Genomic DNA, 27942 nt, shown 5'->3' with positions numbered 1-27942 from the left:
CCACGGGGAGGGATCCAGCCTCGCGTGCACAGAGAGGAGGCGGCCGTTAGAAAGAAGAAAACATTTAATACTTTTATTCGGAGATACAAGTCAAGATTTGTGGGTCTTTTTTTTTTTTCTTTTTTTCTTTTTTTTTTTCCCCCCTAAAAACCAGGAGAAACCATTACAAAAAAAAAAAAAAAAAAAAAAAAAAAGGTCTTAGCGAGTTTTCCCAGCTGACAGACTCATCTCAACCCACCTGAGCAGGAGCCAGTGCTCCCGGGCTGCGACCCCGGCCCCCAGCAGGGAGGGGACAGAGGTGAGGGCCCTGGGGACACGGGGAACCCTGGGGACAGCAGTCCCGTGGGCCCCCTGCGCGGAGCACGGCGCGGCGGGGGAGCAGACGTACATCGACATGCATGGTTAAAAACATTTAAAAAGGTTCCGTGTAAATGTAACAGGAGACGGGAGCAGCGGGGACAGGGACACGGTGCTGGCAGGGAGCGACGGCTCGGCCACCAGCCGGGAAGGGGAGGGGGGGGGGGATGCTGGTCGAGGAGAGAGGTGCCCAAGCCCCGCCAAGCCCTGCAGCAGAGGTGCCAGGTCCCCACGGAGGGGAGGAAAATATTTTTCTATCAATGCTGGAGAAGCAAGGAAGCGAGGGGGGGGGGCTGCAGGTGCAGGAGGCGGCGCTGCCCCCTCTCCCTTGGGGTGCTGAGGGTGGGCAGGGGCCTCGTCCCGACACCGGGACAGGGAAAGGGGCTGGAGGCTCGGGCCCAAGGGGTGCAGAGACCCCAAGGAGCCGTTCTCTGAACCTGTCTGCAGGCAGCAGAAGCCAGAGGTGCCAAAGCCTGGAGCACGGCTGGTGAGGGGCAGAGCAGGGGCAGCAGGAAGGCACGTGGGGATTGAGCCGAGCAGCCCCGAGGAGCGAGCGAGGAGCCTGCGGCTCAGCCTCTTGGGGTGCTGACGGCTGCTGGGGGCGTGGGGAGAACAAACAGAGCCACGGGGCGAGAGGATCTTACACAGGACCACACTGGGACCTGCTCTGCCCTGCCCCGGGCAGCCCCCTGCCCCCTGATTTACCCCCCAGCTCTGCGAATGGAGAGCCCAAAGCTCGGAAGCAACCCGGCCTCAAACCCTTCTGGGGCAGAAAGGGGCAGCCACCACCCTCGGGATGGAGCTGTGCTGGGGAGAGGGCAGAGCTCAGCACCACCCCGGGGCAGGTTTAGTGTTGGAGCTGTGCTGTTGCTGTAGTGTTGCTGTGCCCTGCGCTGCCTCCGCTGAGCCCTGGGGCCGCTCCTGCAGCGGGGCAGAGGGCGCGGGGCTGCAGCGGGTCGGGGCTGCGAGGGTGGCCGTGTGTCTGCAGGGAGAGGGGTAGTGTTCGGCAGCAGCTGCCCCGCACCAGGGGAGGAAGGGGGCAAAGCTCTTGCCCCTCCACGAGGCTCAGCCCTGCTTTGCCCCCAGCACCGCTTGCCCGGCCCCGGGCCGTGTCTCCCAGCGTGAAGGACGCGTGCCCCAGCTCTGCGGCACGGCTGCCCTGCTTCGTACGGACACACTCGACCAAAGCAAAGACAAAAATCTGGACAAGGAGAGGCCTGCGACCCAGCTTAAATGTACAGACCGCAAGGAACCTGGCGGGGCTCATAAAGTACCTAAGTTCAAGCACCAGAAGGACCAAAAAAAACAAAAAACAAAAACAAAAAAACAAAAACACCAACCAAATCCTCCGGGGTGGGGGCCATCCGACCCTTCTGGCTTGTTCCCTGGTGGCAAACTCGGCCGCGTCTTCTCCCCCGCCCCGCCGGAGAGGGGCTGGTGTGGGGACAGACGTGGAATGCAGGCTCGGCCCCGCGCCGCGGAGAGGGCGCAAGCGGGGCGCGGGGCCGGGGGGGGGCAGAGATGCCTCTCACTGAGGTAGCGGAACCAGCACTTCCACGTAGTTGAGCGGGAAGAAGCCCGACTGGCCGTTGATCATGCCCTCGTACCAGTTCTCGTCGATCTGGTTGGTGAGGGTGATGATGTCGCCCTCCTTGAAGCCCAGCTCGCCGTCGTTCTCGGGTTCGAAGTCGTAGAGCGCCTTGCAGCACGGCTGGTCCAGGTGGGCTGCGGGGAGAGAGCGTGGGCTGGGGTCAGCGGTGGCCAGCCCCGTGCTTGGCCCCCATCCCCCCCCGGCACCGTGTGGGACCCCCGGCTCTGCTGGAGCCAGGACAAACAGCCCTGGTTTGGGAAGCGAGTGCCGGGGCTCTGCCCCCGGAGTGTTGTAGGGCTCCTTTCAAACTCCTCGATGGGTTTTAGCTCGCTGGTTCCTCTCCCTTCTTGCTCCAAACGTTTCCCTTCGTGACCTTCCCCCAAAGGAGAGCCCCAACGTGAGGAAAGCGGAGCCCAACCTGAATCAGTGGGGTGCTGGCAGGAGCCCCGTGCTGCCAGTGAAGTTTGGGGGTGGGCAGGCATTAAACTTTGCATCTGTAGGGATCCTACAGGGAACAGACTCAGCTAATGCAGACCACCGTGGTCTCCAGGGCCCCAATTCCCTTCCCCATTGTTCCGTGCTAGAGCCCTTCCAACAGGGCAGGGGGAACAGCACAGAAGACCAGCAGATGTGCTCTGCTGAACACCCACAGCAAGGAAGGATCCGGCATCGGAGAACTCAGAAAACACCAAAAGCAGCAGCCAAGCAGGTTCACTTCTGAGATAACTTCCCAAAATACCAGGCTGGCCCCACAACCACAGCGCTGCCCCTGCACCAGGCTCCTCGAGACCTTCAGCACCACCACGAGCCCCTCGCTTTCCCCGCTCTGATGCCCCTGAGCCCCACATCCAGCCCGGTCTCTGTACCCCAGCGAAAGCCCCTGAGCCCCCTCAGGGGGTAACGGTGACCTGCAGACCCTGCTCGGGGCCTTGCCTCACCCCACAACCCATCCGAGGTCCTGCCCGGGACCTCACACACCACAAAAGCCACGCCGTGTACCCGAGCACTGCCCGCTCAGCCTCCAGTTCCAGGGAAGGGGGCAGCAGGTACAAGGAGCAGGAGCGGCACGGATCGAGGCCGGGTGACTTGTGACAGGAACACGACGTGTGATACCTCCTGGAGGAGCTGCTGATGTTTGGGGTCTCAGGCAGGGCACGCCTGCGTGGTGAGCGCTGCCACAGCTCCTCCGGGTGAGCAAAGGCCCAAGCTTTGGGGTGGCAAACATCAGTGCAGCGTGGCTGGGTTAATGTGGGCCTCGGGAGAGGCGAGGTTTAACTCAGCACAGAGGTGTGAGCGACTCCAAGCAGCAGCGCCAAGGAAGGAGGAGCGAGGAGGGATGGGGACAGATGGGCACACATCATGCAGGGCGGTGCAGAGGGAGGAAACTCACGGATACTCCTGACGGAGGCCCGGGACGGCTTGTCGGATCGGAAAGAGGAGGAAGCTGCTTCCAAACAAAAAGAGACATGCTTAAAACAACGTGAACTGGAGACAGGGAAAGGCAGGGCCCAAAGGGAGGTTCTGTTAGGAGAAAGGGGGCATCCTGCATGCTGTTAGAAACCCATTTGCCTCGCCGGGACCGGGGAGGGACAAATGCAGCGTGATGGAAGATGGGGAGGGAAGCAGAAGACGTTTAATTTTTCCTGTCTGCCGTTGCTGGCTCTGGCTGGGCACTATCAGCCAGTGAACACAGGCCAGAGGCCCTGCTGGGCCTTCCCCACAGCCAATATAACGAAGGCTGCTGGGCCCCAAGAGAAAACAGCCCAGGTCTAGAGGCATTTCTGGCATTCTCAGAGCCACCAGCCCACACAGGCACATCCAGCACACCACGGACATCATTTCCAGGCAGGGGAGCTCCCCTCCGTCCCCAGGAGCTGCTGTGTGCACGTACATGGGACAACTTTACCTGAGACTTTGGGGGTAGGGTTGCAAGAGAAGCCCCCGTTGGACTGGTCAGTCTCTCCAAAGTCATACGTCTCCCTGGGTTTGGGTTTGTATTCCCTCCTGGGACGCGAGGAGGCCTCCCTCATTCTGGAAGAAGGAGAAGAAATGTGGATAAATCAAAGTGAAAACGAGCACGATGTCCCTGGTAGCTCCTGCTGGGCAAGGCACCCACCACCTGCACCTCGCAGCCCCCGAGACGAGCCTCGGCTGCCTCCTGTCTGCACGCTGCGTTATGTGCCACGGGGACTGCAGGCAGGGAACCGAGCGACGTGGCTGTGCAGGGGAGCAGGTTCATTTGTAGACAAGAATCTGTGCAACCCTCTGTGCTGGCGCCTCCTGGAGCAGGATCTAGCCCAGGATTTGGGACTTTGCCCTTCAAGAGGGCCCCAGGGCCTCGCTGCGGAGGCGTCTCAGGCACCCGCTGCCTGCAGGCCAGCAGAGGACACTCGTGCTGCAGTTTGCAGGCTGCTCCCAGCTCCGCTCGATTCCACGCAGACACAGCCTCCATTCAGCAGCTTCTTCTGACAGAAGCAGAGCAGCATCACTGCATCACCCCGGGAAGCGGAGGCGCTGCCCCCGTGCTCCTCGGCACCTTGGCAGCAGCTGCACATTGTCAGAGCCCCCAGCAGCACGCGGAGGTCGGGCACCTGAGGGCGCAGGGGGAGCAGGCAGAGCAGGCCACTCCGTGGCTCTGCTGGCTCCAAACACCAACCTGCCCTTCATGAACAGGCTCACGGGGCTCAGAACTCCAGAGCTGCAACGTGTGGCAGTCCTGCAGCCAGCAGGGCCCACCAGGAGACCACCGTGTAAATGGAAAGGGGCTGGCAGGGGGCTCACAGGTGCCTTCCTTTAAGGAGCATCCTCCCACTGGCCCGTGGCTACCATATCATCCCCACATTCATTTTCTAGTCTCCAGAAAACCTGGGGGCCACTGAACACACAGACCTTCCTGGCCCACAGCACCCTGCCAACTGCTCCAGCTCCTTAAGCACGGCGCAAACCAGCAGAGACCAGTTGCCCACGGAGCAAGCATGGACGTGTTGTTTCCTATTTTAGAACCGATCTGAAGGAGGTCTGGATCGAAGCCATAGCGATTTCAAGGAGTGGCTTTAAAATCCTGGGGATGGATTTAGAGGGGAAGTGGGGTATTTACAGACAAGTGTCACGGGGACAGCTTATGGCTGTGGAAACGGAGTGCCTTCGGCCCCCAGGACTCACCTGCGTTTGAGTTTTTCTGCAAGCTCGTCCAGGATCTGCACTGCCTGCCTGTGGTAGTCCAGCTGGGCGTCCACCAGGGCTGAGAGCTGGCTCACCTGCTCGATCTGCGAGAACCACACCAAGGCAGGGTGAATGGCTCCCCCTCGCTGGCAGGGGACTCCCGCTGCACGTGGGGACTGAGAACATGCTGGGAAATGTGCACAAGGGGCCCCTTCCCCGAGGAGATGAGGGCAAGGTTTGGGGTTTCAGATAACAGAGGTCGGGTAGAGGCTGAGACTCAGGAGAATGGAGGCCAGAGCCTAGCGCCCTCTGGGCTTCCCTAGGTGGTCAAATCCTTCCTGAGCGAGCTGCGTGACCTGGCCAAACTTATCCCCACTGGCACACATGAATGAGAAGAGACCCCTTAGCTTCACACCACAGCCAAGAGCTGGGTCAGGAAGAGGGAGGCTGGAGGAAGGGTGAGGGGCCTGCCACACCACTCACTGGGCACCCAGGTCTGGGTTATCAGGGCGCAAACCCCCAGGTGCTAAAAGGAGAGTGGAAATCAGCCTCTTTAACTCTTCTGTTCCTCGAGACATCCCACCCTGGTGCCTTTGGAAACATGCAACCCGCCCCTCAGCGCTCAGCCCTGGGGCAGCAGGGAGCCCCCACTGTCCCCGTGCACTCACGTCGGTTTCTAGGAGGTTGTGCATGCTGGTCTCGGCCACTTCCTTGGACTCTTCAAACTTCTCCATGGCCTGTCGGAGTTCCTCATCAGGGATCTTCCCCTGTCGTTTCTTCTTGTAGTCAAAGTCCAAGCGTCTGCCTTCCAGCTTCTTGAGATGGTGCTGGGGAAAGGATGGTTATGAACGGTAAAGAAAGAGAAGGAAGATCCCAAGACTGGGAGCAACCACGTTTTCCTGCTGGGACGGGCAGCTCTAGTTACAGGCCAAGCTCTTTCATTTCAGAAACCTGATCTCAGAGCACACGCTTTTGTGGCTCCTTCCTATGCTCAGACTCCTGCGAGGCTCTGGCACACGGTGGAGAGCTGCAGGTCAGGGCTGCTGCGAGATGACAGGGAGGAGCAGACCGTTTGAACTCGGTTTGACAAAGGATTACTGCTGTGGGTGTGGGTACTTTTTACTAAGAAACAGCCCTCAACAAATTGGTACAAAAATACGATTTCAGCTCCTTCTAGCTGAGAGCTGGAGGAAAGCACTGCAGTGAGTAGCCCAGATCTGTCCTCCATGCAAGGTTTTCAGGGAGATGAAGAGTTGGCCCATTACTTTCAGGTCCCTGTGAGTGACAGAGATCTCTGGAGATCAGGAACTGGGAGGCAGGTTCTGGGCATTGCATCCAATGACTGCTCAGGGCCAGAACTGTTTAAATTAGCTCCGTGGCAGCCTGCAGAACTGGAGCGCCCAGCAGATAAGTACTGAAAGAGTAGTTGGCAGTTATTTTATCTGAGACACCACTGTAAGCAAAAATTCGCTCAAGAGAGCTGCCTTGTGAATTATAGGTCTGGGTGGATCCTATTACAAAGCCTGGCCACGGTTTGCACAGGCTTGTCTCCGTGGTAGCACAAGGGAGCTACCACGCTCCGTGTCTCCCTAGTGAGACACCAAAGGGCCTTCTTGAAACACGTCCTCAGAGGCCTAGAGGGAAGCTTACTCACGGCTTGAAAATTACGCTGTAGGATCCAGGATGTTAACAGAACAGAGCCAACAGCTGTAAATGCTGCAGTTTAATGCCAGCCAGCCCAGAATGTAACACTACCAGGACCTCACAGCACAAAGAACCAAACGCAAGCAGCCCGCAATGGTTGGGACATCCTCCCAGAGCATCCTCCATAGAGCACAGTACGTGAAGGAACATTCACACCTACATCCAAGCTTTAGGAGCTGCTTGGGAGCAGGAGCAGTGGCGCTGAGTGCACTGAGCAGGGGAGGAAATCCCAGTGAATGTGGAGAGAGAAAGTGTGCAAAGTGCAGGGGAACAGGACTGGTATCTGTGTAAGTCCACCTGTTCCCCGCTGTGATGGAGCAAGTGGTGACGTGCACTAGCAGCCAGAAGGGGCCAGGACCTGAAGAGATGAAGAGGAGAGAAAACGTTGTGCCGTTTACCTGGATCTCTTTCAGGTCTTTGTCACACAGGTTCTGGAGGGGATCAATAAAATTTTGTTTGACTTCAATGTCCAGCGAGTCCTTCACTTCAGCCAGTCGCTTCATAGATTCACCGGCATCGAGAAGTGCATCGCCTTCGAGCGAGGAAAGGAAGGGAAGAGAAAGGGAGAGGGAGAACAGGCCAGGCAGTTAAATAGAGCCCAAGTCTCTGGCAGCTGCATGCAGAGCCATTCTGCCAAGACACCCAGCATGTGCGAGCTCTGTCACACGTCAAACGCCCCCACATTTCTATCTGGAGCATCCATCCGAGCCGGGCGCAGGGAGCTGCCTGGTGTGAGCGCAGGCAATTGCATGGCGGTGCCGACTCCACAGCCAACACGCCTCATTTCTTTCCTCCAAAACACAGGAACAATCTCTACCAACTACACAGAGAAAGGAAAAGGTACAAATATTTTGTAAAGCGGCTTTGTTAGCTCAGGAAATCATGGAGCTACTCATCTGCCAGGCAGCGCGTTAACCTTGCTCTGCTCCCTGGCAGCAGGAGCCCGGAGGAGAGCACGTTTGGTCTGGTTCAGTCTGGCCGTCCTTTTGTTCTGGTGGTTTTTGAGCCCAGAGCACTTTGACCAACTTTTCAAGTTTCCCCAGATGTTGGCAGCAAACCTGCAGCTTTTTATTCATTTTCGACACGAGCCTCTGCCGGGCCAACCGTTCCTCCTCTCCTCTCTGAATCAGAGAGCCCAGAATTGCTTATTGAAACCCAGTTCGCTTCATGCTTTTCTCAAGCCCCTGCCACTATGACAGCTAAGCCAGACGGCCTCACAGCGAAGTGCTTTTAGTCTTGGCTTTTTATTCCAGTGGAAACCATTTATAGATTAAATTATTCCTGTGCAGCTTTGGCAAACCGACCATTTCGGCACTACATTAGCACAGGAGAATATGCAAACGAAACAGAGGGTGAAGTGAAACCACGGCTCTGCTGTCCAGCTGGAAAAAATACACCACAGAGTATTTGCAAAAAGAGTTGTTTCAGCCGTGATAACTCTAGATAACCTGTCAAACCATAAATTTATCACGTTAAGTGTTTCTGTAAGGAGAGGCTATTAAAGGAAGTCGGGTTCGGTGTGCTCTTCTAAAAACTTCCTTCCCCCTCGCTCTGCAACAATGCTGGTTCCTGCAAGCCAAGAGAGGTGCAGGGCTCCGAGCTGACCAGCGACACCCTCGAGACTTCTTCACCATTTCCACAGAGTGGCCAGAGCTTTTTAATTTTCCTCAGGCACGGCGGCTCCTCCCTGCGCTGGAAGCGATCAGACAGCTGTGCGCTGTGCTGGGTCTGCCACATGTGCAGGCTGACGTTTCAGTGAATTACAGCTGATGTCTTTGAAAGGCTTCACCCCCCTCCTCCCTGCAAGTCACACATGGTTTGTTTCATGGTTATGAGAAATTACCCCATGAAGGGATTTCTTGGCTACAGCTTCCCCATAGCAGAGCTCTCTTGCACAGTAAAACTCCTAATCTCGCTCAATCTGGTTTCCACGTCATCAGCGTTGTTTAGGAGCACGGAGGGAGTTTTCCCCACATGCAAACTTACCCCAGTGTTTAATAAAGAAGCACTAAGAGGTGGTTTTACACGTAATGCCACGGATTATGATCCAGCACACTGGGATCACCGCTTCCCTGCCTGGGTGAAAGCTTTTGAGCCTCCTCTAAGGGCCTCAGTGCGGGCCAGTGTGCAGGGAGGCTGTTAACGGTATGGACACCAGCCATGAGCTGTGGATTTTGCCCCTGCTTTTGGCTTAAGGAATGAGGTGCAGCCACTGCCATCCATTTGCCCTAAACCTGCTATAGATCTGGCGCTCGCTGCCAGTCTGGACTCGAGGCACTTGCTGTTAAGCGATGCACAGGGTCACAGAGCCCTTCAGGAATTGCAGATGAACAGCTTGGAAATTTGGCACCAGGCCTCGCCATCTCATCCACAGGCTGCAAGAGGCAGCAGCCCCACGGGGCACTCACCGAAGTTGGAGTCCTCGCCCAGCTCCTTGCCGTATCGGATCATGCTCTCCCCCAGCAGCCCTTCCGACTGCGGGTAGCCGGGGTTCTTCACCTGCCCGCGGATCTTCGACATCGTGTTCAGCATGGTTAGCTTGGCTCTGGAAGCTGGCACAGAAACAGCCACAGCCGTGTTTGCAATTACTCGGGCTTGCCAGCAGCTGCTGGCCACCGCCAATTTTTTTTTTTAAGCTACTCCTAAAGCCAAGAAGCCCTATTGTCTTCATCTACCAGAAATATCACTTGCTATGAAAAGAGAAGTTTCTTTTCCAAGACAGCAAGCAAAAATAGTTCCCTACAGCTAACCAGTGGAGGCCAAAGGAGTTTCCCCAGCTCTCCCTTAGTCTCTGGAGCATGCTCGGAATGAGCTGGCTGGAAACATGCAGGACAGCAGGCTCCAGAGATGATGGCTACAAAGCCAGCCACCCCTTCCCAGACCAGATGCACCACTTTTTCTGGACACCCCAGCAAAAACGGGTTCCCTCCAGGGCTTTTCTAGGTCCAAGGCTAAAGATGAGTCTGTTCTGTTCACTGTTTGACAGCAACAGCGGTGTCTTACAGCCCAGAAACACACCACAGGGCAAGAGGGGTATCCTGATCTTAACCTGAGCCACAAAGTACCCGTTAGCTACAGTAAGACCTCATTAACTCAGCCAGCTAGCGAGGTCACAGGACATCAGGACAGCCCAGCATGCCTCTGGTAAAGGTTGGCAGCATGCCTGATCTCAAAATTGGGCTGGTGACCAACACCTTAGGGTCAAAAAGTGTCTTTGTGATATCTCTCTGCCCCCTCTGCCTCTTTCCCTGATTCCCTGAGCAACTTGGGGGACAGAGGGAAGAGGACAGGAGAGGACTCACCTGGGTTTGGCTGGAGGTACTCTATTGTTCTGGTCAGTACTTCTGTAACTGCCTTGCTGGTCAGGTCCACTTTCTGTAGGAAAACAAGATAATCCAGCATCAGTGAAGATCAACTTGGGGCTTTGGCAAGGTCACAGAGGACTTACATTTGTGATTTTAGAGATTCCTCCTGTTCCCTACTCACCTTTTCCATTTCCTTGAAGTCATCGTCAAGTTTGGTCCCTTCAGCCCCTCCAACTTTCTCGCTGACCAGCTGCAGAAAAAGAACACAGCAGGAAGAATCAGGCATGGCAGTGGCTGTCCACTTAAACCTGCTTGTACCTCATGCAAAGAAAGGGAACAGGGGTGGTCCAGACAGCATCTGCAAGAGAAAGGAGGTGGCAGGAACAGCCCATAGCACAGCAATAACACTTGGCTCTTTGCTAACACCGCCCCACTAAAAATTTAAACATCTCCCACCCTCCCAAAGCATGGCTCAGCCCTCAGACACAGGCAGGATATTCCTCACCCAGCAGAAGCTATGAAGCTCCTTAAATCACAACACACAGCTCCAACTCCAACGCTTGCTGGAAAAAGCGAGCAACAGCATTGTCTCTCAGCTCCATTTTGAGACAGGCTTCAATTTCACACAAGGCAAAATGCAAGTAAACAGGGAATTAACATACTCTGCTCGCAGCAGCCGGTGTAAGACCTAAGTCTAGAGAGAGCAGAGACCTTTCAAAGCCCTAAACCACAACTCCCTGCAATCCATATGGTCTAGGGTCCTGTATTTCAATTTTATTTTATTTTTTTAAGTGGAGGATAAAGAGATCTACAGAAGCCACAGCAACAATTGCAAATACAGCAACAATTTCAAATACATTTATCAAGGCGTCTCTGATGCCTGTTCTAAAACAGGTGAACAAGAGATGTCAGCCAAAAGCAGCCCTGCCGTTACGGACTGTCAGTCTGTATTTTGAAGTCTTTCTTCAAAATATCACTTAGGCTAAGAAAAGATTTCTTTTCCGTAAACCTCATGATTCAACTGCCTGAGCTGAAAGACACTTGCTGAACGTACCTTATTAAATCCACCCAAAAAAATGTCCTTCTGTGCAGCCCAAATGGGGAGGAACTTTTCCTGCCTGGCCCCATTCCTAAGGGGCACGGCCAGTGGCAGCACCCGGGGCTGAATGGAGGAGCCAAACCCGCCTGCAACACACCCACAAGTGTTATCTTGCCCCAAACTGGTCCACGGACACCAAATTACCTACACAGACATCACAAGTGGTCTAAACAGCTGCTGACTGCCAAGCACTTGACGCCTGCCACAGGGCATTGCCAGGATTTCTCGTGTTTGTAGTTAAAACTCCAGTTCTGGCTGAACAATCCAGGTTTGTTTACTTCCACATCAAATACTTGATTTTTATCAAGTCTTTTTTCCTCTGGCACCCTCCTGCTCCCACAGGGATTCAGAATGGTTCCTTAGTTTTTTGAGGAAGAGGAGAAAACTTTTAGGTAAGCATCCAGGTTGAAAAGCACTGGGGGATACCGGACCTGCCCTGTGTGACTGCACCAGCCCTGCAGTGCTTTTAGCCCCCGAACAACTGATTGCTGTTACAGAGAAGGACAAGATCTTCAGGAATTCAACAAAATCCCATTTCCAGGCCCCAAAATAGGGCAGAAAAGAAATAAAAACAGAACTGTGTTCAAAGACCCCTGGTGCTCCAAGTGCCTGGCTCTGACACCATGGCTCTGAGCGCAGCTCTGGCTGATCAGCTCCTCGCATCTCCTGGCAGGACATCTGCAAACACCCAAAGCTTCGAGGCTGCGCAGCCATGACAGAGCAGAGAGCAAAGAGCTCTTCTGAATGACTGCTCGGCACCGAGCAACAGCGGCATCAATCATGGCGAGGCCGTAACGCCCTTCAGAGCAGGGCCCCACAACAAGGCCGCGGCCTCTCGGGCCTCGCTGCGCCCTTCCCCTCCCTGGGTTCAGCAGAGGACCCCACAAAGAGGGGCTGCTGCAGTTCACCCTTGACGTTTAGACACTGAGGGGGAAGAAAAGGGTTGCTGCTCTCCCGGTTCGCCCGGCTGAGCTCCGGGTTTCATTCTCAGACATAATCTCCAGACTGATCCCCGCATGTCCCCATGCGCCCGGCCTCGTGGAGGTGCACGCACGCTCCTGGGCACAGTGCAGCCCTCCCAGCCTCACCGGCTTCTTTATGAACACTGAAAGGGGGACAAAAAAAAAAAAGAGGAGGACAGAAAAAAAGGAGAGCAGGAGCTTCCTGCATGGATCTGTGCCCCAGGAGGGCCCAGCCAGCGCACGAGAGGCCCAAAGGGGAATTGTCACCACAGAGCCGCTTGCAGATGGGCAAACAACCAGACCTCGGATTCTTGCTTTTTTTGGACACTTGCTCCGTGCTTGCGGTGCCAGCACGCGTTTCTGCAAGCCAGCTCGGAGCTGGGGAGGCACACGTCCCTCTCCAGAGCAGGGAAAAAACATGAAGCGGTTGCTCTGCCTGCCAGGCCCGGCGAGGGCAAGCACACCAGAGCAAAGGCGCTTCCAGCTGCCATCATCTGCTCCAGCACCTCCGTGCCAAAATGCCGCTCGTCACGCAGCCTGCACGGCCACAAAGGGGTTTCTGCACATCCGAGAGCAGTGCAGATCATTTTCCCAAAGGCTGCACCTCCGGAAACCTCCTCTGTTCTCTAATACACCTGGGAAGGGTACAATTATCCCGAGCAATTCCATTCCGACTTCTCTCCACCCAGCCACCCACAGATCTGCAGCCCAGAAAGCTGCAAACAACGCCTCTGACAGGGAGCTGTGCTGTAATCAGGGACTGCATGCCATGTCAAATGCACTGATCACCACAGTGATTTTGGAGGCTTAACACCCTCCCAGAAAACCTAGAGATGTGAAGGAGGAAACCTTGCTTGCAGACTAATTTAATCCTCCTTTTGACATCCAAGAAATGCTACTGGTGCCCTGCTGTGAAGGAATAATAAGATTGAGGTTTTCTCCCCGCTGGCTCTAATTAAACCGGGAGGCTTCATCACGGGAGGAAAGAAGGAGGGACTGTGTGCCATCCACAGCAGCTCCAGCCCCATCCCCACGCTCCCGAATCTGTCAGGCAGGAAGACAAACTAATGCAAATCCCCCGCTGTCCTAGCTGAGACACAAGCTGGGAGAAACCCTCACTGGCTCGTGGTTCAACCCAGGGCTTCACGATGTGACTGGGAGCCAAGCCTCTGAGTCCTTTTCGTCGTGCAAAGAGCCCCAAGGGCTGGGGGTGAGGGCAGCACGAAGGTCGGCAGGGGGCTCACCCTTTGGTTGTGGGGTGGGAGACAAAGAAGGGAGGTGGGAGGCAGAAGGAAGCAGACGCGTGTTGCCCACAGCACCCAGCGTGGCCTGAACAAACCTTCAAGTGCTTGGTGAAATGCAGCCGCGTGCATCTCACCGCTGCTTCCTCCAGAGAGCATCTCAGGGGCATTTTTGGGGACATGAAGATGGAAGACGGATGATTGCAGACTCGAGATACGCCGGCCCTTCCCTGGGCAGAGACCTGGCCTCTTACAAATGCTGCAGGCAGAGGCATGCAGGCAGGGAAGTGACGGTGCGAGGCAAGACAAGGAAACAGTTCCCCAAAGGCCGTGGCCCAAATACTCTCCTGCAGACTTCTGCTGAAGGGTATCAGCTGGCTGGGCATGAAAGGTGAGAACAAGCCTGTGGTGTCTGGTTCCTTTACTCCACCAGCCCCACCAGGACGGGACACGTCCTAAAACGTTGTCCCAGCAAGCAGCGCTGGAGCTCAGAGGAAGCAGGGCACGATGACAGAGCAAAGGCCCTCAGCTGAACTGCGTAGAAGAAAAGCTGAATGCCTCCTAGAGCAAATATTAGCACAGGAGATATACTTGGGCGTCACGGATCAGGGAGATAAACCTGCCTAGTTTAGCTGGCATCACAACCAAACCGAGCCACAGGGTGGGGGAAGAGGGCTGAAAGCAGTCCAGAAGCAAGAAATCAATCCCTTGCTTCACATCCGTGTTTAATTAAAAGGATGCTGGCAGTTCAGGTATGCCCTAGATAGCTCCGACCTGAGCTCAGAGCGCAGGGAGGTGTGTTCATCCCGTCAGACGGCTCCCACCCCGGCAAAACCCAGCAGCAGCAGGGCAGCCAGCCTCCCTCCCCGGCACTCGCAGCTTCTGCCTCATCTCCTGCCTCCAAAGGGCTGCTCCTGGCCAGGTTCTGCAGTTTCTGCAGCCTCGTTTCAAAGAGAATCGACTCGCAGGGGCTTCCATCGATTTCCTTTGTCCAGGTGTGGGAACTCGAACAATCCCAACTTCCCCTTGCCGTTGGAAACCTACCGACGGGCTGCGCATGGTGGAAGATCTTCGGAAATGAAAGACCTATTGTTTCGGCTAACTGCTGCAGCAGGAGCTTGGCTAGAGGGAGAGGCAGGAATGATGTGTGTACACAGAGGGAGAAGAAAGGCAGGATGAAGAGGGCTCCTCTTTTATAGCAGGGAGCGGGAGAGAAACGTAACCTCTCGGGTGAGGGAGGGCTGCAGAGCTTCTCCCGACCCACAACACCAAATCCCTTCCTCTCCAGCATCCTCCAGGCCCATCGTTCCTTCTCCTGATCACACCACTGCTCCTCAGCTCCGGGACAAGCTCGCAGTAAATAAAAACCAACCCGAACCCCCATTTGGTGTTCTGCTCTGGGCATCCTTACATAAACCAGGTGAATCAGGCGGACCTATCAGTCACCTGGTGCTGCCCGTGCCATCACCGAAACCGAAACAGATCCCGGAGGCACGAGGTAGGACCCACTCCCACTCGAAGGCTGCAATTCCCTCGTGGCCGCCCGCAGCATCACCCCCATTAACATTCCTGCCAGGAGATGGGCACGGAGGCCACGTGGAAATACAGCAGAGCATATCAGAGCACAAAACATCAACAGGTTTTGTAAGCAGCAGGCGAGGCCGTGCCCGAATCGGGACGAGTCCCAGCTCAGAGCGATGGGATGTGCTGCATCGCCCCCGCCGCTGGCAGAGGAAGGGCAGATGCAGAAGGAAAGTTTGGGGTGATTTTCAGCACAATCAGCAAAGACGAAACTCATGCTGAAGCGGATTGAGAAGACACCACCTGCCAAACTTCCCGTGGCTGAGGAGCACCCGTGGAGCCCCCTACTCCAAAACCCAAAGGCACAGCCTCCCCGAAGGCAAGCAAGCCCTTGTCAGCACCAGCTGTGGGTACAGAGGCGTGTGTCAGCGCCGTTATCTGCGAGCAGGAGACTTCCCCTGGACTTTGCACACCTGATTTCGATAGCCTGCTCTCCAGCCTGAAGTGTTTGCAGATAGGAAACTCAGGTAGCCTACACAAACACAAACAAGCGCAACGCACCAAGAGAAACAAACTGTTTTTCTCCTAAACTCGTATTTTTTCTCCATAGCTAGCAGTCGGCCCTATTTCTAACATACCAAACTTATGCAAGCTCTGCATCCAAAACAGCTGCCCACGGTATAATGAAAACATTATCCTTCCAGCTGCAGCCAGGTCAAAGCCTTCCTCTTCCACGCCGCCACCCTCCCAGCGTCATGTCTCAGCAGAAAGTTCCCTTCGAGAAGGAAAAACCACAGACAGGCAAACAGAGCAGCAGCTCTGCCCTGGCTGCCTTCATCAGCAAATAGTGAGCGCAGTGGAAAATGCCAGGCCACGAAAGAATTTAAAAGGTGCTGTCAATGTTTTGAGTCCCAGATGAACGGGGCCACTGCAAGAGCTCAGTAACGCACGGCTCCCTGGAATTAAGTGTAATTTTTGCTTATCTTCCCTGGTAACTTCATCATCACAGCGCGAGAGGCAGCTGGGTGGCCTTGCAGAGCCAACAGGACGCTTCGCCCCGCTGCTGCAGGATTTAAAGCAGCTGGGCAGCACGTGGGGCTGGGCACTGGCTGCATCCTCCTGCTCTGGGGTCTGGTGATGGCTGAGAGCCCCGTGAAGGTCTCCCTGCTGGTGGTGGTCTCCATCCTGCTGGATGAGGTCCTGAGCACGCCGCCAGCCCCTGCAAAGCCTGCCTGTCCCTGTCCCGAGACTGGTGGCACTCCTTGAGCAGGTGCAGACGGGGACGAGCTCCATTTGATGTGCTGCAAACCCGCACCAACACAAAGCACGGCGCGAAAGGGGCAGCGTCACCTTCACGGTGAAACGGGGAGAGACTGGAAGGTGCTGGAAGGACAGGCAGACGGTGCGTCGGGGCCTCCCCGTTTCTTCCCCATCCTCTTTTTTGCTGCTGGAGAGCAGCTCGGTGCGTCCCCAGCACCCAACCACAGGGGCAGCGAGCAGGGGGAGGCGAGCAGGCAGCTCGCATGGAGCCGTGGCAGCCGGTGCAAGCCTGAGAGCTTTCCTCCTGCACACACCTTTCCTCCCTGCAAGCCTGCAGTTCTTTCTGGGGTCCATCTGTCGGTGTTTGCTTTTATACTTGAGCGCTTTCTGCTGCCTCAGAGGCTTTCAACCTTTTTTTTTTGTTCTTTTGTATAAAAGGGAAGACATTTTCCTGGCGTGCGTTAAAAGGAGCGTGGCCAGCAGGTCAAGGGAGGTGATCCTCCCCCTCTGCCCTGCCCTGCTTGGGCCTCACCTGGAGGGCTGGGTGCAGTGCTGGGCTCCCCGGCACAAAAAATAGACAGGGAGCTCCTGGAAAGAGCCCAGCGGAGGCCACAAAGAGGAGCCGGGGCCTGGAGCATCTCCCCTGGGAGGAGAGGCTGAGAGAGGCTGAGAGGGGATCTGAGCAGTGTCTGGAAAGAGCTGAGGGGTGGCAGACAGAGGGACATGGCCAACCTCTTCTCAGGGCTCTGTGGGGACAGGACAAGGGGCAGTGGCCACCAAATGGAGCCCAGGCAGTTCCGCACCAACACGCCAAAGAACTTCGGAGTTCCACTCTGAGAGTTCCACTCGGAGAAGACCGACAAGTGCTAGAAGAGGAAGGGCTACGAGAGGAAGTGATTTGCCTACTGTCAAGAGCAGGTTTAGCAGCAGAACCAAAACGAGAAGCTGGAGGTGACTCGACAGACACCATCTCACCACCTCGCACATCCCGGTTTGGCTGCAGAGGGGCAGTGCAGATCAGAGGCAGACAAATGGGTGAAGCTCTCGCCCTCCGAGCAGGGTGATGCTGTGGCTCCTTTCAGCCCCTCTGTTCATCCAACCTGCCCCTGGGCACACGGACCTGAGAGCTCTGCCCTACCTCGTCTCATTTCCCTGCTGAATATTTGCTTTCTATATCAGCTCACACAGGTTTTCAGCCTAGTGCCCAGCCTTCCTGAGCTTTCTTTGCCTTCACTTTTCCCGTTCCTTTCTTCTAGAAGAAGGGCTGAGACCAAGCACCACCACGGTACGCGTGTGGAAGCAGGCAGAGGTGCTCCCGCTGCCGCAGACACGTGCCCCAGCAAAACGTGTCTCGAAGCGAGCCGAGCTATCCACCCCCTCACCATCTGAAACGACCCAGCCGCTCGCTACCCGGAGCCGCTGCCTCGCTTTTCTGCAGGCGCAGCAGGAAGGTCAGCGCCGAACAATGAGGAGCTGCTTCCCGTGTCCCTTCCTTCCCGAGGCACGATGCCTTCAAAGTGACCTCGGGTCGGAATCTCATCGCGTAGGAACCGCGAAGAAAGAGCTGCCGTGCGCAGAGACGGCTTTCTAGGGAGCCACCTGTCAAATCACCTCCTCTCAGAGCGCTGTCGGGTGACTCATCCCCAGCCAGCAGATGGGCTCGGAGGAATGAGGACAGCGGGAATTAAAAAAAATGGAACTCAAGCAGGAGCCAGCAGGTCCCGCTCGCTGAGCCACGGCCAGAGAAGGGCACAGACGTGCGGTGCAACGCAGCCGCTGCCCGTTTGCTCCGGGCACGCGTCCTTCCCTTGCCTGTAGCCTGATGACAGTGCTTAAATCCCAGCTGGGATCCCTTTTTATGAGGTCCTCAGCTCTGCCTCTACAGTCCTTCAAAAGGGATGGGCTGGCCCACGAGGGCACCCAGCGAAGCTTCTCTGAGCTTAACCCACCTGCAGCAAGGCAGCACTGCCAGGCACGGCCGCTCTGCTACGGATCCCACAACCCTGAAGCATCCCAGAGACCTCTCCTCGACTCCTTCATGCTCCCCAGACCCCTTCTCTGCCCACCGTGTGTACCAAGTGCCTTTCCAGGGATGCTTCATGCTTGTCAGCAGCTCGGCACTCTCCAAGGCACTCTTTCAAGAGAACGGAGGCTCATTTTTCTTCCCTGCAGAGCAGCTGACAGCTTGGCCTTGCCTTGCTAACACCACGCCAGCATCGGGCACCGTGGTTGCCCGCAGAAGGGGCACGATGCTCCTCTGGAGGCAGATTTGTGCCAGGGAGGAGAAGTTTCCATCCTTACCTCCTGCTCTGGGGCGATGCTTGACATGGGCTTACCACGCCTCGCAGCAGGCAGCACTAAGGACTTGCATCATAACCATTTTCTCCTATCATTAGTCACTTCTTGCATGCTCTGTACCAAATAAGACATCATTTCTATTTGGCTAGAAAAAAATAAATGGGTCAGATTAACAGAGAAAACAAAAACCCAAGGGGAAGCAGCAGCAGCTCTGCTCTCTGCCACCGCCACGACCCTTCTCCCACCGCCACGGCTGCGGCAATTCGGAGGAAAAGTGCAGCAAACAGAGGGGAAACGCGGGATATTTGCCTCACATCCAGATTTCCTGCCCAACCTCCCCAGGTCCTATCTCTAATAGCTGTAGTTAATTACTGCCTGACTCTTCCAAAGCTGCTGAGCAATCATTTCCCAGCAGCTCCACCGGACCTTTGCACACCCGGTGGAAAAGATGAGCAGCTCCCAACACTCGGCACCTGGAGCCACTCGGTAGATGTGGCACTAAAGGACAAAGTTCTGGAAGCCGAGCGCCTCCTGTGAGTTTGCTTCCACCTCTTCTGCCAGAGAGCAGCAAAGCTCTGCCGACAAGGGGAGGCAGAGAAACCTGGAGCCCCGTCCTGGGCTCAGGGCACCAGCCCACCTGCGGCTTGCACGTTGCTCCTGGGGGTTTGAAAAGCAATAAAAAAGGGAATAGGAGGGTTTATGACACCTGGAGGTCCTCGGGAAAAACACAACAGCCACAGAGCAGCTGGCACGAAGTGCTTGCAAAAACTCAGACGGGATTTCTGCTCCTGGGAGAACCAGGACAGACGAAGGTCCCCAGGGCAGCTGACGGTACCTGGCGTCACCGCGCTGAAGGCTGCAACAGCCACAGAGCCCCGGGACCATCAGGGAACTGGGAAGGAGCCCGAAGGGGTCTGGGTTACGTGATGAGACCGAGACAGGTTGATGGGGCACGTTGAGCAAGTGGGTGAAAAGTTGGGTCGTGGCTGCGCTCAGTTTTTGAAGGAAGGCATTAATGAGTCGAGGGGATGGCCAAGGCGAGTTACCAGGCTGGGTCACGGACCCAAAAAGGATGTAAAGGACTTCAGCAGAAGCTCAGCCCCGTGAAAGGGAAGGCCAAGAAGCCCTGTTCCTGATTTAAGGGGTGCAGGGGAAGGTCTGAGCGCTTCCAGCAGCCCTTTACTAACCCGGGCAGCGTTAGCCAAAGAACCACGGGATGGACCTAACGATATCTCGGCGCACACAAACATCAAAGGGGCAGAGAAATAATTCGCAGCACTATAAATACACATTTCCCTTTGTTAACCTGAATACTAGGAAAAGCTTGGCAGCTATCACAGCAGAGCACAGCATCCTAAGGAAAAGGAGAGCGGGAGCGAGCGAACAGACGCTCGCAGGGCTGCGGGGAGCGACGTGGAGGCAGCACGAGGGGCAGATCGAGCTCCTGCTCCTCGAGGAGCCCTGCACAGGGGCTGTCCCCCACCCCGGGACCCTGCCACGCTTTGTGCCCATGCCAGGGGATGTTGAACCCATTGTTCTTCCTGCTGTGTGTTGTTAATGCTTGTTTCAGATGGAAGGTGGAAAAAAAAAACACTCTGGCAGCTCTTCGCAGTTTGCTTTTGTTCTAAAGCTGACACTACGCATGCTTCGCTGTCACCTTTCTGCCTTGCAGCAGCAGAAATAGGTGGCTGAGAAAGGCTGGTGCACAGCATTTAGGTTACGTTATCCCTTTCAAACCGAAGAGCAGCCTCCCTCGGTCTTGAAAATCCAGCCAGCACAACCGGGAGCTTTCCTCTCCTGGAGAATGGCTGCATCAACAGCTGGCGCTCCAGATTTGTGCCCACCCGATGCCCCGAACGTCCCCCCAGCAGCATGTGCAGCGCCGTGCGTCAGCAGCAAACACGATGTTTGCTGAGTGCTCCGTCGCCGAGCTGCACGGCGGAGATCGGGGGGGTTTTGGCAGGAACAGAACCTCCTTACTCAGAGGATTTGCTGTGTGGGCAGAGAATTATTCACCATTTTTCTGCCTTTTTTTTTTTTTTGTCAGAAAGGTGGCAAGAAGAAGCTTAAATATAGCCGGTCCTGTAAAGCCCAAACAAATTTGGTTGAGAAAGTGGTTAATAAATTATTGGATCTGAATAAAGTCTGGCCCAACAAGAACATACAGCCTGGTTTTAAGTGCTAGGATGAATTATGAAGCATTTTCTCAGTTAGGAAGAGCCCTTTAATCATGTAATTTTATCTTCTGTCCGACAGACAGAACTGCAGGACGGAGATGTGCTTAATTCTTTGAGCAGCAGCACAAGCTAATTAGCGACGATGCCACAAACTTCATTAAGACCCAGAGAAGGAGCAAGAGGAGGACTCCAAAGGTCCTGGTGGCTTCAGAAAGGAGACGAGCTCTCCCAGCGAGGTATCACGATGCTCTCCTGACCAGGTATCGCGACGAGGCGGGGAGCAAGGGTCCCCCGGAGGGTCTGCAGCCCCCCAGCCCTACCTGCGGGCCTGACACTGGGGCTGTGCAGCCACTGGAGGGGGTCCTGGGGGCCGCTTGCTGCTGCTGGCGGTGCTGTAGGGAACGTGCTTTGGCCCCGGGTTGGACCCGAGGATCTCCTGAGCCCTACAGTCCTGCGATTTAGGAGCACGGCGGCTTCGTGTCAACAGGAACCTGGGCCTGAAGGCACCGGGCTTGCACTTTGAAGGGATGGGGGGGGCAAGGGGAAGAGGAAACCTTTCTTTTTTAAAAATAATAATAATAACAATCGCTTTCATAATCACAGGAGAGGCCAAGGGAGGGCCGAAACCAGCACGCAGCCTCGCGCTGACGCCTGTAAGAGAACGCATCCCACTCAACACCACACACAACTTCACTCCTGTTTCGAGGAGATCTTTATCCTACAAGCCTCTGGGCTCCCGGGAAGCCCCCACCACATACCCCAGCTGGACAACAGGACAAAAATTTCCATGAGCTGGGGTGGGGGCAGCACTGGGAGCTCCCCCTTCCTCCACCAGACCTGCCTGCAAGCCCTGACACTTGCTGAGGGCACTGGGGGGGGCACAGACACAATCCCTCCCCTTCAGCCAGCACCAACTTCTAAAAAAGAGGCTGCAGCCTCCCCTGGGGTGTGTGGAGGCTGCCGAGGCCCCGTGGCTTTGCCTCGATTTTTCTGTGGGCCCAGCAGTTCCTCATCCCCCCAGGTTCGCTGTCCCTTTGCTGGGGGGGCTGGATGGGGCTGGGAGCCCTGGCAAAAGGCGCTGGCAAACGGAGGGATGGCGGAGAGAAGGAGCAAAAAAAAAAATGTGCTGGAGAAATGAATCAGCTCTTACGAGCCAGCCTGCCTGAGCTCATCCCCATTTTGCTCTTTCCCAGGAGGAAAGCGTTTGGCAGGGAGAAGTGGGAGGAAGGATTTCCTTCCACTCCATCCAGAAACCACCCCCCCCTCGGCACCGTCCTGCTTCGGTACGCTTCCAGCCCTTCGCCCAGAACGAAACCTGTTAAAGCAGAAGGGATCATTTTGGGGCGGAAAGCCACAAGGGGCAGGATTGCCACGGAGCTCCCGATGCCGCACGGTTTCTCCGCAGCCCTGAGTCACGTATCCTGCCCGTGCCCCAGATTTCCCCAGCTGTAAACACGGGGCTGACGCTCGCTCCGTGTGACGTCCCAAGCGAGGAGGGAAGCAAAGCGAGCAGGGACGGGGAGCGAGGGGTTTCCTCCTGCGTTTTCTTGTCTCTGACTTCAGAGATTGGGAGTTCTCAGCACTACGAGAGCCTAATGGTTGTGAAAACGATCTTAAAAGGGTCAAAAGAAAAAAAAAAAAGCCAAGTTAAAGCAACTGCTGCAGAGACACAACCAACCCCTGCCTGAACAATGCCACAAAAGCTGAAAGCTGCCCCCTTCCAGGGGCGCTCTGACAACCACCACCCAGCAGAAGCACGTCGCCGTGCCGGGTACCTCAGCGCTGACAAACCAGGCACGAAAGCCGAGAGGATTAAGATGAAAACACCCCGCACGCAGTCCTTTTGGCTGGCCGTGACAGCAGGCACTCGGACAGGCACGCAGTTATTACCAGCGAGGACGGGAGGAGCTGCAAGCCTCACGCAGAGCTTTGCGGAGCCACCTCCACAATTTTCTCCCTGGCACCAACGAAGCTCCGACCTCTGAGGCTACCAAAACGAGGGCTCCGGCGTGGAGGATGCGAGGATGGCAGGAGAGGACTCAGGAGCCGGCTGGCACCCCGAGCACGCGGGGTCTCACGCTGCGCTCGGACAAATCCTGCTTTCCCCAGCCCCGTGCTTTGGGAGCAGGTTAATAACAAAAGGCAAAGCCGGGAGGCTGGGGGGGATTCCAGCCTGGGTTAATATTAACAGAGCGAGCGCTGGGTGCTGCGGGAGGAAGGTCAGGAATTGGCAAAATCCCCCAAATCACCGGTCCCAGTCTGTGTTTCCAGGTGGCCTCTCAGCCCGGCCACCCTGCAGCACATTGGTGATGGGAACGCCACCATCCCACCACAGCTCGAGCCTGTGGCTTCAATCCAGGCTCTGTCACCAGCAGCTGAAGCCCTGGCAGAGGGTGGCTTGAGCTGAAACATCCGTACGAGCCCCCAGCAGGGCAGGAACAACCTCAGGCTGGATGGAGGGCACGACCCAAACCACCTGCAAAAAGCCAGGGCACTGACAGACAAGCTCTGGTCGAGGAAATGGGCCTCAGTGCGGTTTGTTTTCGGTGGAAGAGGTTATCCTGCAGGCTCTCAGCCCGTTTCCCTTCCAGCAGGAGCTCCTGTGCCGCACAACATGGTTGTGATGCCCGGAGAAACACGGCAGAGGCGCCCCGTGCCGCGAGGGGAAGTCTTGGAGAACGAGAAACCAGAGAGAATGACTTAGTGTTAAAAAAATAACAAAAAGGCGGCCGTTAAAAGGTATAATCCAGGGAAGGGGGAGGGAGGAAGAACAGCTGGAAACACAGCACGAAGCTGCTGCAGAAAGAACTGCACCCAAATAACGGGGAGCGTGATGCAGCATGGAGGGCAGCTCTCCCCTGTCACCAAACTGTCCCAGTGCATGAGTTTTTTAAGCGGGTGCCATCAAATTGGGGCAGCCCGGCTGGGGCAGCTCTTTGGGGAGCAAGCAATGGGGTGAAGCCGCTCGCTCCTTTGGGGCTGAAACGCCTGCCGTGGGTCCGGAGCCCACCCCAGCTCTCCGACCCGGCAGCAAGCGAGCACTCTCTGCTCGTGTCCAAAAATATCTTGGGAAGCCTTGAGAGCAGCCATCAAACTCAGGAAAAAGCACGGTATGTCAAGGGCTCGTTAGCTGTAATTAGCGCTCCCCTCTCGGAAAACAGCTTTTGTCTTTTGCAGGGGGGGGAGGAGGAGGAGGAGGAGGAGGAGCCCAGCGGTTCCAGGAGGAAGGACACAGCACAAGGGGCAGTGGCCACCAAATGGAGCCCAGGCAGTTCCGCACCAACACGCCAAAGAACTTCTTCCCGGGGAGGGTGCCGGAGCGCTGGGACAGGCTGCCCAGGGAGGCTGGGGGGGCTCCTTCTCTGCAGATATTCAAGGCCCGTCTGGACGCCTCCCTGGGCAGCCTGCTCTGGGGAACTGCTTTGGCAGGGGGGTTGGGCCCGCGGAGCTTTCAAGGTCCCTCCCCACCCCTACAATCCGTGATCCTGTGACCCCATTGGGGACGATGCAGTGGGAGGAAGGCCTCCTGGAGCCAGCGGGGCAGAGCAGCCCGTGCTCTCAGCCCTGTGTCCTTCTGAGTCAGCCCAAGCCATGACTCCAGCCCCGGGAGGTGGCCAGCAGCACCGTGTCACCACACAACCGCCTCCACCCCAGGGCTCGTCCCTCGGAGGGGCAGCAGATATCCCAAGCAGCGGTGTGGGCACGTTTCCCGTTCCTCTGCCCCGTTGCACGCAGCCTGGCCGTGCAGGGAGCGTATCAGGTTACCGTGGTTCACGGGAAGTCTTGCAGGCTTTACATTTTCCACTTGGGGACTCCAATCGGTGCGTAGCAAACGAAAAGGGTGCGAAGGAAGCCAGCTCTGCGCATTCCTCGGCGGCCAGAGGCAGAGCGGGGCCGGGGGCTCCCACCCAGCTCCCAGCGATGCCGATTCCTCGTTCCTCCCCTGGGAGAGCATCTTCCATGGGTCAGCTTGATTTCTGTGTGTTTTCTCCCCATCCCAGCACCCCAGGGGGGTGTGGGGAAACCCCAGCCCCTGCTCCGGCCACCCTGGGGGGGCGCGGAGGGGCCGGGAACGCCTCGGTGCTGGCCACGCTCTCCTTCAATTAACAACAGGCGTGGAACGAAACGCGGCGTTTGGGGAAAGATCTTCCACATGTTTGGCTTCGGCAGCATCTAATACCTTCCAGGGAGCCAAAAAATAGCTAATCCTCCTTCGCCCTCAGCCAAGGAGCAGCTGAAGAGTGGGACCAGCGGAGGGAAAGGGAAGAAGGGTGAAAAGGGAAAGGAGAGGAGCGGAACACCGAAAAACGGCAGGGCTGGAGCCGGTCACCCCCAGCTCCCAGCCACAGAGGCCAGAAAGCTGAGCTGCCCTCCTGCATCCCAGCCCCTGGGACGTGAAGAAGGCGGCAGCAGGCTCCAGCCTTCCACACGAGGCCACGCTTTGCTAGATCCTGCAGAGACCTTCGCGTCAGCAGCCGTACTGTGAATATTTCTAGTTCTAAACGACACCGCTTTGTGCAGATCAAATCACCTCCCCAAACCCCACAGCAGAAGGTATTTCATGTGTCAGCGCTCCCCTCGATCGCAGGCGAAGCGCTCAAACAGGGCACGTGCTCAGCAGGCAAGCGGGCCACCAAACCCATGAGCTGGGCTACCGCTCCCCAGCGAGCCGCACGGGGTTTGGCTTTTCCCTTTCCGTCAAAAAAAAAATCAGCTCCGTAACAAAAACGCCCACCAACGACCACAGAGGAATTCAGTTTACGGTAATCCCTCCGGAAAGGTTTCATCGGATGTTTTCGGGAGATGTTTCTGGGCTCAGAGCTGAGCCTTCACCTCCAGCTGCCCTGCTACCCCGCAGCGCATCCGCGCCGTCCTCCTCCCACTTATTTCCAGCACAACCTTCCCCCGTGGAAGTCATAAAGGGGGAAAAAAAAAAAAAAAAGCGATGTGGGGATTTGTTTTCCTGTTGTGCGGAAGGGGGTGGGGAGCGGCTTACGGAATCTATTATTTTGCTTTGCTGTTGAAGCAAAATGCTTTCGCACAAACACGGCCGAGGAAGGAGCCAGCGCACGTCGCGAGGACACTCGGCCCGAGCTGAGCTGGTTTCGACTTCGAGCCTGGAAAACTCAGCTTCTGGCTGGGTCTGGGCCGAATTCGCCCGCCTCAGATGTAAAACAGGGCCACAAAAGCAGCAGCCGGGGGACCCAGAAGAGCGCTTCTACGAAAGCGTCACCGATTCGTGATTTGTTCCAAAAATAAATCAAAAAAAAAAAAAAAAAATCCCAAGTGCTGATTCCTATGGCGTTAGCAGGCACGAGGACGGCCGAGTGCTCGGGGAGGGATGGGGAATTGGGGATTTGCTGTCCCTGCCGCAGCGTCGGGGTCGAGGCATTGGAGAGCCACGGCTCCGACCTCTCCTTACGGGAAAAAGCGAAACGGTTTCGGCGGAGCAGGAATTGCCCAGCTGAGCTTCTTCCCCACACAGCCAGGCCATTTCCTGCATGGGGAGAGCCAGGCTCCCAACCCACAAATCCCCGTCCCGATCCAGCTGCAGCTTCCACCGAGGGCCGGGGAACTTCCCGGGGTCGCGTCGCAGCCGCAGCCCGCAGCGATTTCTCCTTCCCAGCCTCATCCTGCCCTCCCGACCCTTTTTAATCCTCTCCTCCTGACCCCACGGCTCTGCTCGAAGCCCCCGAGCGTGGCAGCGCTCCAAGATCTCCACATTTTGGGATTATGGAGAAAACCTGCAGCTTTCTGGTGGTCTTCGTGAGCTCCTCAGGGCCGTGCTGGGGACGGGTCCTGCCCCGGGGGGGTCGCTCAGCACCTCCCTGCCACCATCCAGCACCGGATCCAGGACACGGCCCCGGTGTGACGGGGTCCCTGCTCCCCTCCGTCCCTGCCACCACCCGGGGCTGGGTGCAGGACGCGGACCCGGTGCCCGGTGGGGTCCAGGCTCACGTCCAGGGCCGGATGGAGGATGCGGACCCGGTGCCCGGTTGGGTCCCGGTGCCAACAGCTCCGATCCTCGGCCCCTTCCAGCGCCGTGCGGGGCTCGGGGACGTCTGACGGTGACACCGGGGATGCTGCGGGGACGCTCGGGGCCGCGCCGGTGGCCGTGCCCTGCCACGGGGGCAGCGACCGGGCAGCAGCGAGCCCCGGGAGCCCCCCAGGACCCCCCAGGAGCCCCCCGGGAGCCCCCCGGGAGGGGTGGGTGGCGAGCACCGGGCCCCATCCCGGGAGCTCCTCACGGGGCTGGGTCCCGGTACCGGCGGGGGGCACCGAGATTTAACGGGGGGGGGGGGAAACACGAACCGGGGGCGTTGGTGGAGGGGGGAACCGGGGGAAGGGGGGGCACGGAGCAGCCCCGGTGCCTCACCTGGCTGGCCTTGTAGAACTGCTTCTTCAGCCCCGCCACCGACATCGCTGCCGCCTCCACCGGACACCGGAGCTGGGCGGCGGGACCCGACGGGCACAGCCCCCACCCCTCCTCCTCCTCCTCCTCCTCCTCCTCCTCCCCCCCCGGCCTCCGCCGCCGCCGTTTCCGCCGCCAGGAAGCGCCCGCCCCGCTCCCCCCCCCCCCTCACCCCCCCCTCCGGTGATCCCGCGGCGCCCCCCGGTGGCCCGGCGGAGGTCCTCCAGCATCATAGAGAGGAGGCGTCCGGGGGATAGAGCGCCGCCCCTGCCTGCCCCCCCCCCCCCCACCGCTCTCTATCTCTCTATAGGCCGGGCGCTGTCGCGGAGCCGGCGTGGTTTATCGGGTGCGACGCGAAGCGAGGAAACGGCCTCGGGGATAAAAATGGATAAAAAGAGATAAAAATGGATAAAAATACCACAAATTTAATAAAAAGCTAAACGGGGACGGGCCCTATCGCAGCAGCGCTGTGGCACCGGGGAGCCGCCGCCAGCCCGTGGGGCCCGGGGGCGGCCAGGCCTGGCCCGGCCCCAGCCGCAGCCTCACGGACGGGGCCGGGGGGGGGGCTCGGGGCCGCGGGCAGCCCGGTGAGAGGCCGGAGGGGCGACGCCGCGGGCGTGAGGCCTTCGCGAGGCCTCCGGGACTACAACTCCCAGCAGCCCCCGCGGCAGCGCCGCCATTTCGCGCATTGGCCCCGGCCCCACGGCGGAACGCGTGCTGCGGCCTCCCCTCCCGCCCCCTCCCCCCGCCTCTCTGACCAATCACCGCCTCCAAACCCTTGGAGCGACACTCCGAGGGACCAATCAGCGGCGCCGCTGGCGCGGCCCAATGAGGCGGAAAGCTGGCGGCGGGG

General features: G+C 57.3%; 1 protein-coding gene across 3 annotated transcripts; it reads right to left on the bottom strand.

Annotated features, from left to right (window-relative positions):
- Positions 1-46: 46 nt before the first annotated feature.
- SH3GL1 (SH3 domain containing GRB2 like 1, endophilin A2) lies at positions 47-27229 on the bottom strand. 3 transcript variants are annotated; one of them, XM_038169159.2, is made up of 10 exons: positions 27054-27229; positions 10301-10369; positions 10117-10189; positions 9223-9366; positions 7213-7346; positions 5779-5937; positions 5111-5214; positions 3855-3979; positions 3339-3395; positions 47-2082 (listed from the first exon to the last, which is right to left on the bottom strand). In XM_038169159.2, the coding sequence occupies exons 1-10, from the start codon at positions 27096-27098 to the stop codon at positions 1886-1888; spliced, it is 1107 nt and encodes a 368-aa protein (XP_038025087.1). In that variant the 5' UTR covers positions 27099-27229; the 3' UTR covers positions 47-1885. The 3 variants fall into 3 exon arrangements, with proteins under 3 accessions (XP_038025087.1, XP_038025088.1, XP_038025089.1); XM_038169160.2 differs by having other exon boundaries at positions 3339-3392; positions 27054-27228; XM_038169161.2 differs by lacking the exon at positions 3339-3395 and having other exon boundaries at positions 27054-27227.
- Positions 27230-27942: the final 713 nt, after the last annotated feature.

This window comes from Anas platyrhynchos, chromosome 29, assembly GCF_047663525.1.
Source record: "Anas platyrhynchos isolate ZD024472 breed Pekin duck chromosome 29, IASCAAS_PekinDuck_T2T, whole genome shotgun sequence".
NCBI lineage: Eukaryota > Metazoa > Chordata > Aves > Anseriformes > Anatidae > Anas > Anas platyrhynchos.
Note: the sequence above shows the minus strand (reverse complement) of the source record. Positions and strands in the feature narration are given on the sequence as shown.